Source organism: Erpetoichthys calabaricus, chromosome 1 (assembly GCF_900747795.2).
Source record: "Erpetoichthys calabaricus chromosome 1, fErpCal1.3, whole genome shotgun sequence".
NCBI lineage: Eukaryota > Metazoa > Chordata > Cladistia > Polypteriformes > Polypteridae > Erpetoichthys > Erpetoichthys calabaricus.
Window position 1 is genome coordinate 108052081 of NC_041394.2, and position 13515 is coordinate 108065595.

General features: G+C 37.1%; 1 protein-coding gene across 3 annotated transcripts in view; it reads left to right on the forward strand.

Annotated features, from left to right (window-relative positions):
• The window catches only part of arhgef39 (Rho guanine nucleotide exchange factor (GEF) 39), a 146103-nt gene that overhangs the window by 24182 nt on the left and 108406 nt on the right, over positions 1-13515 (forward strand). For 2 of the 3 annotated variants that reach the window (XM_028804965.2, XM_051935775.1), the window contains exons 3-5: positions 523-617; positions 9622-9742; positions 10611-10729. In XM_028804965.2, the coding sequence (XP_028660798.1) occupies positions 523-617; positions 9622-9742; positions 10611-10729 (335 nt within the window). The remainder of the gene's footprint in view (positions 1-522; positions 618-9621; positions 9743-10610; positions 10730-13515) is intronic. The other variant, XM_028804982.2, reaches the window with a different exon arrangement.

A 13515-nucleotide genomic window follows, 5' to 3' on the forward strand; every position in this document is an offset into this window, starting at 1 on the left:
CAACCAGGTGTCTATGAAGTTTCAGTGATCATTAAGTATAAAACAACTGCCATGGCACTATATATACCCTCACTCTATTGACTCACACTTCACAATACCCCCGAAAATCATCCTTGTGCCACACCTGCAATTTTAATTTTAGTTTTTCAAACTAGAGCTGCAGTCCCTTCACCTCACATGTTCTCTGTGATGTGTCAGTGGAATTGTTTCACATGCTGCACTGCTGCAAATATATACTAAATAGTGAGCAGTTTATCACTCAATACAGAATTTGCGCTCGGACTAACTTAATTTTACCACACAATTATGTGGCGACCCATCACAGACCTATCTGTGGCCCTAGGAAACACTAGACTATTTTCTGTTCACGATTAGAAGGCTTTATTTAAGATACTCTAGTAAAGAATACAGTTATAATGTTTTAATGTTGCTTTTTTGTTTTTGGAGCTTGTGTATTCTTTATCAATTCATTTTGTTTTTGTCTATGTAAATATTCTTTAATTGTTTGTTTTGTTTTGGCAGTATTTCATTGAAATTTTGAAAGCAAAGGGAACACTAAAGCCCAATATCCATGATGCGATATTCAGCTCAATAAAATTGATTCATTCAGCCAATCAGTAAGTATCTACTGCCTTTAATATGCCAGTACAGCGGTAATAATACTAAAACTATTACATGATTTAAAATGTATCAGAAGAGGCAATTGTCAAAAAGCAATATGTACTTCCTTTGATGAAAATGTCAATTTTATTTTTTCTATTTTCAGTATTAAAATTTAATTTTTTCAATATAATAGAGTAAGCACATTTTGTTGTTTGTTGTTATTTTCACTATCCTCTAGCCATTTGTTGTTTGTTTTATTAAGGTTGTGTGCTATGTTTTTTGTTTATTTTTTACTTAGTGTAAAAATTAACCATGGCTTAATGTTGTTATTTGTAGGAAATGTTTAGAAGGTATGTATAGAATAGTAAATATTTCGGCTTTAGGTAGATAATATGAAAACATAAGGTGAAAGATCTTTAATTGGCATCTATCAGTTATAATTATGCAAATTTAAGTGATATCCACTTTAGATTGTAGCAAAATCTAAGTTTGCTTATAACATGCAAAGCTGAATATTGAACATATAACTAGGAAAGTAAGTTTTATGTGAAGCAAGTGTCACTTTTCTGTATACAAATTAACATCCTCATGTTTGGCACTGTATATGTATATATTTTTGCCAGTCATAAGTACTCTTAAAATTGACATCTTTTGCAGTAGTGTAACATGTTAAACTTTGCTAGTCATCCTTGTTTTATACCCACTAAAAGGTGTAGGGAGGTTTGTGTTACCTTAATGCTACCTTTTTAATGTTTTTTTTTTTTTTTTTGAGCTTTTACTACCTTGTAGTGCTGCTTTGTTGTGATCAAGTGTGAAAAGGTTTGGAAACTACATAATGTGGGCAAGTTTGAATAAGTATAAAAAATGATAAATTATTGAAGCATTAAGCTGGAAAAAAAAACAGAAAATATATGCATGGCATAACATTCAGGTGCGTTTGGGGACTTAACTGAATTGAAAAGGTGTAGATTTTAATTTTTCTATAGTTCATCAAAGAGTCCATTATCACATTTTTGTTTATTAAATATTTTTGTAACAATGAGTCCTGTTTAAGAATAACAGTAATAATAGAATGCAATTATATTCATTAGTAGGCTGCTTTAAATCTACACTTTTTAGTAGAAATTTACAAAGTCATGTTTTAAAAATGTAGCAAAAATTGACTTGTGGTGGCTGAATAGCTTTTATGGACAGGAGATTACAACTGAAGTGATGCAAAATTAGCATTGATTGTTATTCTGCTGTTTAGTTGCTGTTTGTGGAGGCTTTGTAACTAATACTAGTTACAATTTCTTAATCATAACATTTTTGAAAGAAGTACCTGATAGAGAATTACAGTCTCTGAGTCTTAAGGTAAATTTGTTGGCTGCCATGATGGAGAGCAGTTTTTGAACTTTGCTGATAAATTACTTAATATCAGAGAAATGTTGTATCATTATACTGTACAGATAATGCAGCTATGAGATTTTTTTATTGTAAAATAAGAAAATAGAACATAAGAATTAGCTAATAGCTTAGCTGTCCCAGTATCTCATCCTAATAAAGGTTGTCAAGGTTTCTGTATCAACTACATGTCTCGGTAGTTTGTTCCAGAGTGTCCCGCAACTCTTTTTGTAAGGAAGTGCTTCCTGGTTTCTGTCTTAAATGAACTTCCCCATAATTCCCACTAATATCCTTGATGACGTGATTCACACTTATGCTGAAAGAATATTGATGATCTACTTTGCATTTGAGATTTTAAATACCTGGGTTACGTCCCCACGCAATCTCCTCTGCTTGACCCTAAACAGATTTAATTCTTTGAGTCTGCCGGAATATGACTTGAGCTTAAGTCCTGGGATGCATTTGGTTGCTCTCCTCTGCACAGCTTCAAGGGCAATGTAAAAATGTTACATAAATGGTTGCAAATGATTCCAATTTCCTTAACCAAGGAGCTAATAGTCTGCTGGATTTTGCTCAAGAAACATAGTTTAGGGTGCTAGTGTGATGAATCCCACATTCAGGTTTGTGTAGCAAGCAGAGGTTTAAGTTACGCCTAGTTCTGGTAGTTTAAATTTCAGGTTTAAGGCATACCACATGAGGGTATGCAGTTTCCAAAGAAGTCATATGTGACTAAAAGTTGGTAAATGTTGTTTTTAACTGTTCTACATTGTTTGCAAATGAAATAGGAAGACATCATGAAAATAGCACTTTTGTTGGCTAGCCAGGTACACACAGAATCTTCTGTTGTGTGCTGATTAATAGAAATAAACACATTTAACTGGTAAAACAGTTTTTGGCTTAAAATATTTTGAACTAAATAATTGTTGAAACTCTAGCAAAGAGCATCTGAGAGAAGGAAGGTAGGGCTTTGATAGTATGTATTTATGTTCCATTAAAGAGTATGAAATAATTCTTGCATCTAGGGTTATCACAATACTATTTTCGACACTTAATATGGTATGTAATGTAACTCAATAAAATATATTTAAATAGATTGCAATTTTATATGTATTGAAATCTTTACAAAACAAATATAATTTTCAGTCATTGTAGCATAGAAATAACTACAGTCGTAAACACCAAGGCTACTGACATGTTTAATGCGCATTATGGCCCATCCCAAAAACTGCATCCCAAAAACTGCATATTTGTGTTTTAGCTGGCTTCTTTAAACAGTACCAGGAAACTGCAACAAAACTGGTCCTTCGTTAAAGTAAAACAAAAAAAAAAATGATATGAAAACATAATCATTGCTGTTCGTGATATAGCTTGAAAGGAAAATGAACCACGCTGCTACATTAACATAGACCCCATTCGTGAAGTGGCTGCCACTTCCAGCCAAATCCAGTTCACTTTCATTTTAGTTATCATCCCACAGTTAAAGTTCAATGATAATACACCAAGTATATAAGCATGCAAAGGAGTACCATCACTGTTTATGCGCTTGAACACTAAAATGTTAGAACCTTGTATACTAAATGTGATGAAATATAAAATTAAAACCACACATAATACAATCAAAGAAAGTAACTCACTATAGCAGTACGCTTTGAGACAAGGGTTTAAAAAAAAAAAAAATAAGGACATGACAGAGCTATATAGCGCCTAGTGCTAAATAGTGTTGCTCCTGAATGAACAGCTAAGAATAAAACTGCCCCTCAGGTAAAAAGTAATTGCAGTCCCCAGTCTTAATGTGTTAAATGTTTGACTACAAAAATACTTTTAACCTGTAGAAAAACAACGAACGTGTATTTTTAACAGTTGGATTTATAAGGTAAAGCAAAGAGCATAAACTTAAATCAGAAGCACGTTTTCAGAGTGCTGACTTATAGATAGAGTTAATTTATCCAATAAGGTGTTCATGGTTGCTGTAGCTACGTTTGTTGAGGGTTCCCAGCTAGTTCCAAACGTAGCTATCAGAAAGATTTCAGCAATCAGTATGACTTATTTATAAAAAAGGAAAAAAATATACACTCCCAAGTGTCTTTGTTTTAAAAGTTTTACTACAATTCACAGTAAACTGCTTACAGAAAAAATAAAGAAGAAAGTTGATAATACACATAAATAAGAAAAAAATCCATGTCTGGGATGTTTCATTTAAGGGTTAAGTGTCTTGGTCACATTTTTTTTAAAGTTTCAATATGTTATCACATATACCGGGACTGTTCAATCATCTAGAAATGATACTAAAAAAAAAAGTTTTTTTTTTATTATATTTAAAATTCATGTCCACTACAATGGACTAAGAGATAGCAAAATTTCTTTATGTGCCCTTTTGTTTGATTGATTATTGATTTGTTTAATCTCAAAATTATACACAGCTGGTCATATAAACTGAATGATTTTTTTTAAAGATTTTGTTGCATTAAAATAACAGCTAGTTTAATGAATTTGTATTAAAATGTTTAATAAATATTGCAGTGAACATACAATACAAAAAAACTAATGCTTTTCTGGCAATTAGTGTTTAACACATTTTCAATTAAATCCATATACAGTGGAACCCCGGTTTACGAGCAGCTCGGTATACGAGTAATTCGGTTTACGAGCCGCGATCCGAGCAAAATTTCTGCCCGTTTTACGAGCCGAGCTCCGATACGTCACTGCTAGTTTCCGCTTCGCCTTTCTTACCCGGAAACCTCTACCCCTTCTACCCAGAGCCATATCATACATATTGGGCATTAACCATGTCTTCAAAGAAGGTAGGAAGTGGAAAGGACAGCAGCAAGAAGAAAAGGATGCTGTCAGTCGAGTTGAAGCAGGAAATTATAGAAAAGCATGAGAGAGGTGTGCGTGTGATGGAACTCGCCAAGATTTACGACCGCAGTACGTCCACGATATGCACAATACTAAAGCAAAAGGAGACCATAAAGAGTGTAAAAGTAGCAAAAGGGATGACCGTAATTACACAGCAAAGGTCGGCTATCCACGAAGAAATGGAAAACCTGCTGCTGTTGTGGATAAAAGAGAAAGAGTTGGCAGGAGATATGCTTACTGAAACAGTCATAAGCGAGAAAGCTCGCATCATTTACAATGACCTGAAGCAGAAAAAAACCATCCATCTCTACGGATGTAGTAGAACCAGAATTCAAGGCTAGTCATGGATGGTTCGACAGATTTAAGAAGCGATCAGGCATTCACTCTGTCGTAAGACATGGCGAGGCAGCAAGTGCAGACCAGAAGGCAGCTGGCGAGTTCATCACACGTTTCGTGCAGCTCATCGAGGCAGAATGTTACATCCCCCAGCAAGTTTTTAATTGCGACAAGACGGGGCTTTTTTGGAAGAAAATGCCCCGTAGGACATACATCACAGCAGAGGAGACGAAGATGCCAGGACATAAGCCGATGAAGGACCGCCTCACCCTTGCATTGTGTGCAAATGCTAGCGGTGACTTTAAAGTGAAGCCACTGCTAGTCTATCATTCAGAGAATCCTCGAGCCTTTAAGACTCACAGGATTCTTAAAGAAAAACTGCACGTGATGTGGCGCGCCAATCCAAAGGCATGGGTTACGCGGCAGTTCTGCATCGACTGGGTAAATGTCTGCTTTGGACCTGCAGTGAAGAAGTATCTTCAAGAAAACAAACTGCCTCTGCAAGCGTTACTTGTCCTCGACAATGCTCCAGCCCACTCGTCCTCGACAATGCTCCAGCCCACCCGCCCGGTCTCCAAGACAACATCCGGGAAGAATATCAATTCATAAAAGTCCTCTATCTCCCACCCAACACGACTTCAATCCTGCAACCGATGGATCAGCAGGTCATTTCCAATTTCAAAAAGCTCTACACAAAGCATCTGTTCAAACTATGCTTCGATGTGACAGAAAATACGGAGCTAACACTCCGAGAGTTCTGGAAAGAACATTACAACATCATGCAATGCCTACGCATGATTGACCTGGCGTGGAAAGAAGTGACCAGAAGAACACTGAATTCTGCATGGAAGAAGTTATGGCCTGATGCGGTTGCAGCGAGGGACTTTGAAAGATTTGGTCTTGAGACCGAGACCAACGTGCCCGACGTAGATCCAGTGCATGAAATCGTGTCCCTCGGCAAGTCGATGGGTCTGCAGGTTGACGAGGGTGATATCAACGAGCTTGTCGAGAAACATGAGGAGGAACTCTCAACACAGGAGTTGCTTGAGCTGCAGGACATGCAACGTACGGAGGCTGTGCAAGAGATCAGCGGTAGTGAGGAGGAGGTCGAGACAGAGGAAATTTCAACAAGTGAAATTAAAGAAGTGCTGGGAATGTGGGAGAAGGTTACAAGTTTCATTGAAAAGAAACATCCAGAAAAAGTTGCAACTAGTCGTTCTGCAGCAAATTATGATGACACCTGCATGGCTCACTTCCGTAAGCTTTTAAAAAGCAGGCAAAAGCAAACGTTGTTGCATAGGTATCTTTATACTAAAACTGAAACTGCTATAAGTGAAGGTGCCGAAAGTGCAGCCGAAAAGGCAAAAACAGATGAGTAGCGTAAAAAAAAATCATACGTACGTAATGTTAAGTGTTAGGCTAAGTTTAAAGTTAAGAAAGTTTATTTTTTTACAATTCATGTACGTACGTACAGTTAAGAGAGTGCAATTTTAGTTTTTTTTGATGTGAAGGTGCCGAAAATGCAGCCAGTCCTCTAGTCCTCCCTCCCTCCCTCCTTCCTCAGCCGCTCTCCATTAACTGCAATCATCTGCTGCCAAGGTAAGGTTACATTTTCTTAAGTTGGTTTATCTTTTATTTAACTATATTTACTAATACAGTATTTTGATGTTTGTTTCTTATTTAAAAACATGTTTTTTTCCATTATTTATGATATTTTGGGGACTTTTTGGGAGGGCTGGAACGGATTAATCTCATTTCCATTATTTTAAATGGGGGAAAATTCGTTCGGGTTACGAGCAGATCGGGTTACAAGCTCGGTTCTGGAACGGATTAAACTCGTAACCCGGGGTTCCACTGTATCTTCTTTTTAAAATTTTAGTAAAATTCAAAGTAGTTTATCATATTAAAAATGGCATCCAGCTCAATAAATTAATACCATCAAAAAAATAAATTGATATTTAAAAGGCCAAAAGGTTTCTTAGTCCTGTTTGTGTTTTGTCTGTCTTCCATGGCCATCTTATGTGATGCCTAGGGTTTCTATAACCCCCCCCACCCCCCCCCCATATATATTCTACTCTAATCTTCTTCTCTTGGCTGCTGTCGTTAGGGGTTGCCACAGCGGGTTATCTTCTTCCATACCTATGTGTCCTCTGCATCTTGTTCTGTTACACCCATCACCTGCATGTCCTCTCTCACCACATCCATAAACCTTCTCTTAGGCCTTCCTCTTTTTCTTTTGCCTGGCAGCTCTGTCCTTAGCATCCTTCTCCCAATATACTCAGCATCTCTCCTCTGCACATGTCCAAACCAACTCAATCTCACCTCTCTGACTTTGTCTCCCAACCGTTAAACCTGAGCCGACTCTCTAATGTACTACAGTGGAACCTCGGTTCACGAACGTCTCGGTACACGTACAAATCGGCTTACGACCAAAAAGTTCGCCAAACTTCACCAAACTTTTGCCTTGGTTCACGACCACACACTCGGTATACGAACAAGCCAGGTTCACTTTCGGTATGTACATGTTCAGTCTCTCCCTGTGCTTTTCCTGTGCAGCGAGCAAGAGAGAGAGCGAGAGCGCGCGACACACACGCGCACACACACACACAGGCAGCACACACGCAGGCAGCGTGAGAGAGAGCCGCGCACATACACAGGCAGCGTGAGAGAGAGCCGCGCACATACACAGGCAGCGTGAGAGAGAGCCGCGCACATACACAGGCAGCGTGAGAGAGAGCCGCGCACATACACAGGCAGCGTGAGAGAGAGCCGCGCACATACACAGGCAGCGTGAGAGAGAGAGCCGCACACACACACACAGGCAGCGCTCGAGAGAGAGCCATGCACAGACACACAGGCAGAGAGAGAGAGAGAGCCGCGCACACACACACAGGCAGTGCCAGAGAGAGTCAGACGTGCACACACACAGGCCCCAGGCTCGCAAAAGAGAGAGAGCGAGCGAGAGAGGGAGGGACGCATAAGGTAGAGAAGGCTTGTTTTTGTTTTCAGTTCTGTTCTGTTTACAGCGATCGGCTCGTAGCCTGCATTGTTGCAATGTTTCTTTTCTTGGTGGTTTATTAAATTACGGATTTTTCAAATGTTCATTTTTTCCCCTGTGCTTAAAACTCATTAAAAAAAGTGTTTTTGGCGAGCGGTTCCTAGCACTACAGCGCAAACTATTGCAGTGTTAGTTTTCTCTGTTGTTCAAGGTTTTCTCAGTGTTATTCAATGTTTTTACATTTAGATTACTATTATGCTGTATTCTATGGTATAATTAACTATATTTGTGCTTAACAATTTAAAAAAAATATATATTTACATACAGCTCGTACGGTCTGGAACGGATTAATTGTATTTACATACAATCCTATGGGGGAAATTGCTTTGGTTCACGACCAAATCGGTTTACGACCAGAGCTTTGGAACGAATTATGGTCGTGAACTGAGGTTCCACTGTACTTTGTAATCCTAATCATCCTTGTCACACCCAATGCAAATCTTAGCATCTTTAACTCTGCTACCTCCAGCTCTGTCTCCTGCTTTCTGGTCCGTGCCACCATCTCCAACCCATATAACATAGCTGGTCTCGCTACCGTCCTGTAGACCTTCCCTTTCTTTTGATTCTGGGGGGGAAGTCTCAGTTCAGAAAAGTTGCCATAGTTTGTGAAACTGAAGGAAGATCTCATCTGTCTGTGTTCTCCTTTATCTCACAAAATTAACAGTGTTCTTTATATTTCTGTGTTCTGTTTCAGTTAATTTAGAAGAGAGATTTGCCATTTACTTGTCCAGTGTTTGAATGATTTTTTCTGTTGACTTGTGGATCTCAGCAAGCTAAAAATCTTTTTTTGTTCATCTTTTCCTTTAGAAATATCTTGTCAGATTACGGCAGCAGGTTTTTTGGCAGGAGCTTCTTACAGTTCTAATTTGGCCTGTAATTGATTTTTATATATAATTCTTGCCTATAATGGCCTTGTTGGAATCCTCAGTATCCTCCACCTCTGTGGATGGTAATTTCTTCATAGAACTAGTGAAATTGCCTCAAGTCTCTCTATTCATTGCCGTAAGAGGCAGTACAGTGTCAGTTAAGTAAGAGAAGATATGGCTTGTAAGTTTTGGGAGGTTGTGTAAAAAGAAAATAAGGAAAAAGGTGAGTGTCTTCTAAGAGCCATATATTAACACATCCATCTGCTCCTTAGGGTCAAATTAAACTCTTAACCCTGACTTTTGTAATTTAAGGTGCTGGTTCTGATAATTAAATAATTAACACATTTATTCTTTAATATTGTCAGGTACAGTGAATTGTAATAGGAGTCAGAGTTAGTGTATTTTGCCTAATCCTGATTTTAAATATAGCGCCAGGTGATTATTTTAATACCTTTTTAATTGGAAAGAAATATATACATTCCACTGAATTTTATTCTGTTATGTTTCTTTAATTTATAGGAGATTTCTGGGCAACCTGGAACATGGCGAGTTTGGACTAGGATTTGAAAACTTAAGCAGTCATCTGCATTTCTATAAAATATATGCTGATAACATGGAAAATGCTTTCAAAGTTCTGCAGGTAACAGCCCAACTCTACCACTAGGATGAAAAATAATATCCTTCATTTGCACAATAAACCTTTTAAATTAGGATGCTCAATCACCCTGCCATTTTCATTCTGACAACCAAGTGACACTATTTGCAAATAGATTTCATAAAGGAAAGGCTAACTGTCCGATTAAGGCTCATATTGTATGTAATTAAAAGTGGCTTAAGTGATTCAACCTCCATAATTTAGACTGCTACTAAAAGGGATATATATGCTGAAACAGTCATTGTTCTTTAGTTCTTTTTATGTCAGGTAACTTTTCCTAATAAATGCTAAGCCAAATCTTTGAGAGGCAGCCTTGCCTTTTAAATGATTTAATTTATAAATAAAAAAAAAAAAATCTTATGCTGAAAAGCTCCTGACATTAAAATCGGGATGTCACCTTTGTGACATTTCCCAACCTCTGTACTTATTTATCTCTTTGAGACCCTGTACTCCAGAGATATCACTGTCTTAATTAAGAAGAAGGATGTAACCATGGTAAATTGACTGATTTAATTGATTAAGTACTAGCAGTGCAAGCAACATTGATTTTGGCAGTAGGTCTACATAAATGTAATTGTTGGAACATGGGGCCGTCTAATTACAGCTGTGGTTTGTCCTTTTCAACCTTCAGTCACACTTTTTTTTTTTCTCCCTGTGATAATGTAGCTAAGTGAGTTTTATAGAAATTATACATGCAATGAAATCAGCTTTTTTCCAGTGTTTAAGGACATAAAGTATATGAAAATTTATTATATCAAAAGATAGTTTTTCTCATTTTTATATGATTTAAAAGTATCGTGCATACTTTGTTTTAATATGTGTAAATCAGAAACTTTTGGTGGTTTATTTTAAGATTCAAATAAAGAAAAACAAGTCATTTGCTCGATTTAAGAAGCTGCAAGAAACAAGGCCGGAGTTCAGAGGCTTGGTGCTAGAAGATTTACTTACTCTTCCTCTCCAACGAATTCAGCAGTAAGTTATTTATTGCCAAAAAAAAATTACAGTATATGTTGCATATTACTCAAATGTTGTTTTATTACGTATCACCATCTACTAATTACCCCATGACTCCTTAAATACAGTAGTTTTTTTAACATCTGTTTAGCAGGAATTATGGTCATTTGACTCCATGTGTTATGTATTTGTATGAAATCATTTTTATGCATTTTTACACTATAATTAGCCTTTGGATCAAATTGTACAGCGTCAAAGATGATTAATTTACTCAATAATCTGCATCCATACTTAGAATGTTCATCAATTATACTTTTCATTTATATTGCTTCCAGTTCCTAGGAGTATAATACTTTAGAAAAAAGAAGGCAGAAAAAAGTCAATTAAACAATTCAAACATTAATTTTTTAAAAATGTTTTTACATGCTTTTTAATATCTTCATTTCCTGAATTTCTGTGTTGGGTTTACATTTCTTATTTATTTTATTTCATCAAGCCTTCTGACTTGTTATGAGTCCTTTAGACTCTTCAGTGAGATTGCCATGAGCAAGACTATCCAGTCTCACCCTTATTCCAAATCATAATGAAATAATTTTCACTGACTTTCACAGAACAAATTGTCAAGGTGCCTTAGAAAGTACACAAGAGTACCCAGCTCAAACCGATAAAAGGTACTGAAAGTGAAAATGTATAACAAAAGACTTTAAAGCAGTTCATGACGTCATAACTCACAGTATTTCCACAGATCAGCAGCTGTAGTTGTGAACTTTGAAATCCCTTCTGACTAGAAGGTGTGTAATTGAACATCAGCTTTAGATTTAAAAAAATATAGTAATGTATTTTACAAAATACAGTAATCCCTCCTTGATCGCGGGGGTTGCGTTCCAGAACCCCCATGCGAAAGGTGAAAATCCGCGAAGTAGAAACCATATGTTTATATGGTTATTTTTATATTGTCATGCTTGGGTCACAGATTTGCACAGAAACACAGGAAGTTGTAGAGAGACAGGAACTTTATTCAAACACTGCAAACAAACATTTGTCTCTTTTTCAAAAGTTTAAACTGTGCTCCATGACAAGACAGAGATGACAGTTCTGTCTCACAATTAAAAGAATGCAAACATATCTTCCTCTTCAAAGGAGTGCGCGTCAGGAGCAGATAATGTCAGAGAGAGAGAGAAAAGCAAACAAATCAATAGGGCTGTTTGGCTTTTAAGTATGCGAAGCACCGTGGCACAAAGCAGTTGCAATGAAGGCAGCAGCTCACACCCCCTCCGTCAGGAGCAGAGAATGTCAGAGAGAGAGACAGAGAAAAACAAACAAGCAAAAATCAATACGTGCCCTTCAAGCTTTTAAGTATGCGAAGCACCGTGCAGCATGTCGCTTCACGAAGCAGCTGCACAGAAGGGAGCAACGTGAAGGTAATCTTTCAGCATTTTTAGACGAGCGTCCGTATCGTCTAGGTGTGCGAACAGCCCCCCTGCGAACAGCCCCTCCGTCAGGAGCAGAGAATGTCAGAGCAAGAGAGAGAGAGAGAGAAAAGTAAGTTGGGTAGCTTCTCAGCCATCTGCCAATAGCGTCCCTTGTATGAAATCAACTGGGCAAACCAACTGAGGAAACATGTACCAGAAATGAAAAGACCCATTGTCCGCAGAAATCCGCGAACCAGCGATATATATTTAAATATGCTTACATATAAAGTCCGCGATAGAGTGAAGCCGTGAAAATCGAAGAACGATATAGCGAGGGATTACTGTACATAAAGAATGAGGGCAGTTCCCCACTCACAGCATGCCAGGTGGATACCTGAAAAAGGGGTGTTGCAAAACTGGCATAATTAGCTACTTGAGAAGCTATACTTTCACAAGAGGCAAATGTTTATGTACGTTTCAAAAGATTATTCCAAATAAACCTAATATTTACATTTTATTGTATTTTCGTTTTTATCCAATTGGACTTTTAAATTCTTCAGGTTCTGACCTTTCATACAAGGTATAGCATGTCTTTGTACCTCCCGAGGAAGCAGTATTTTTATTGCTCAAAAAGCTCATAATAATTTTACTTATATATAATATGTGTCATTTGTATACTGTTTTCAACAGTGGTACAAATCCTCGTCAGGTTCGTAAGATTTTATTTTGTATTTTTTGTATTGTAAATAATTGTATTCTTTATAATGTTTTTGTAATTGGGAGGTTGAAATTGGGTATTGCAAAACTGCTTATAATATAGTAGTTTTGGCATATATTGATATCTCTTCCTAGGACATTATTTATATATTTTTAAATATTCCTGAACTTATAACACTTATAATTATAAAATCACGATGATGGTGTTATATTTTAGAAAATTATTGTTTTTGTTTTTTTTTTGGTGAAGACATTTTTGTATTTTGCAACTCTTTGTGCCATAATGTTGGGCATACAGTAGAATTCCTTTAGTACTGACAATTGAGAGCCTTAGGAAAACAATATGGTAATAATCTTCAATAAATTGCCAAAAGCAGCCACGGTAATAAATCTTTAGTTATTATCATTATTATTTTCTGATTCTTAGGGGGCTGTTTAAGGTTTGTTTTGATCAGTGCCGGTTAATGTAGTTAATGCATTCAGCCTGTATCTCTTTCCCTTACACCAGCATTACTCAACTTTTATGGTCCTGTGACTCAGTTTTGCCTCAAGTTTATTGTTGACGCACTAGGAGGAATTGCAAACCGCCCCCTTGCCAAAATTAGCACAATTGATGGTCCCCCTTGGTGAAATGAGCTCACTTAGATACAGGGAAATATATTACGCAGCGCTGCC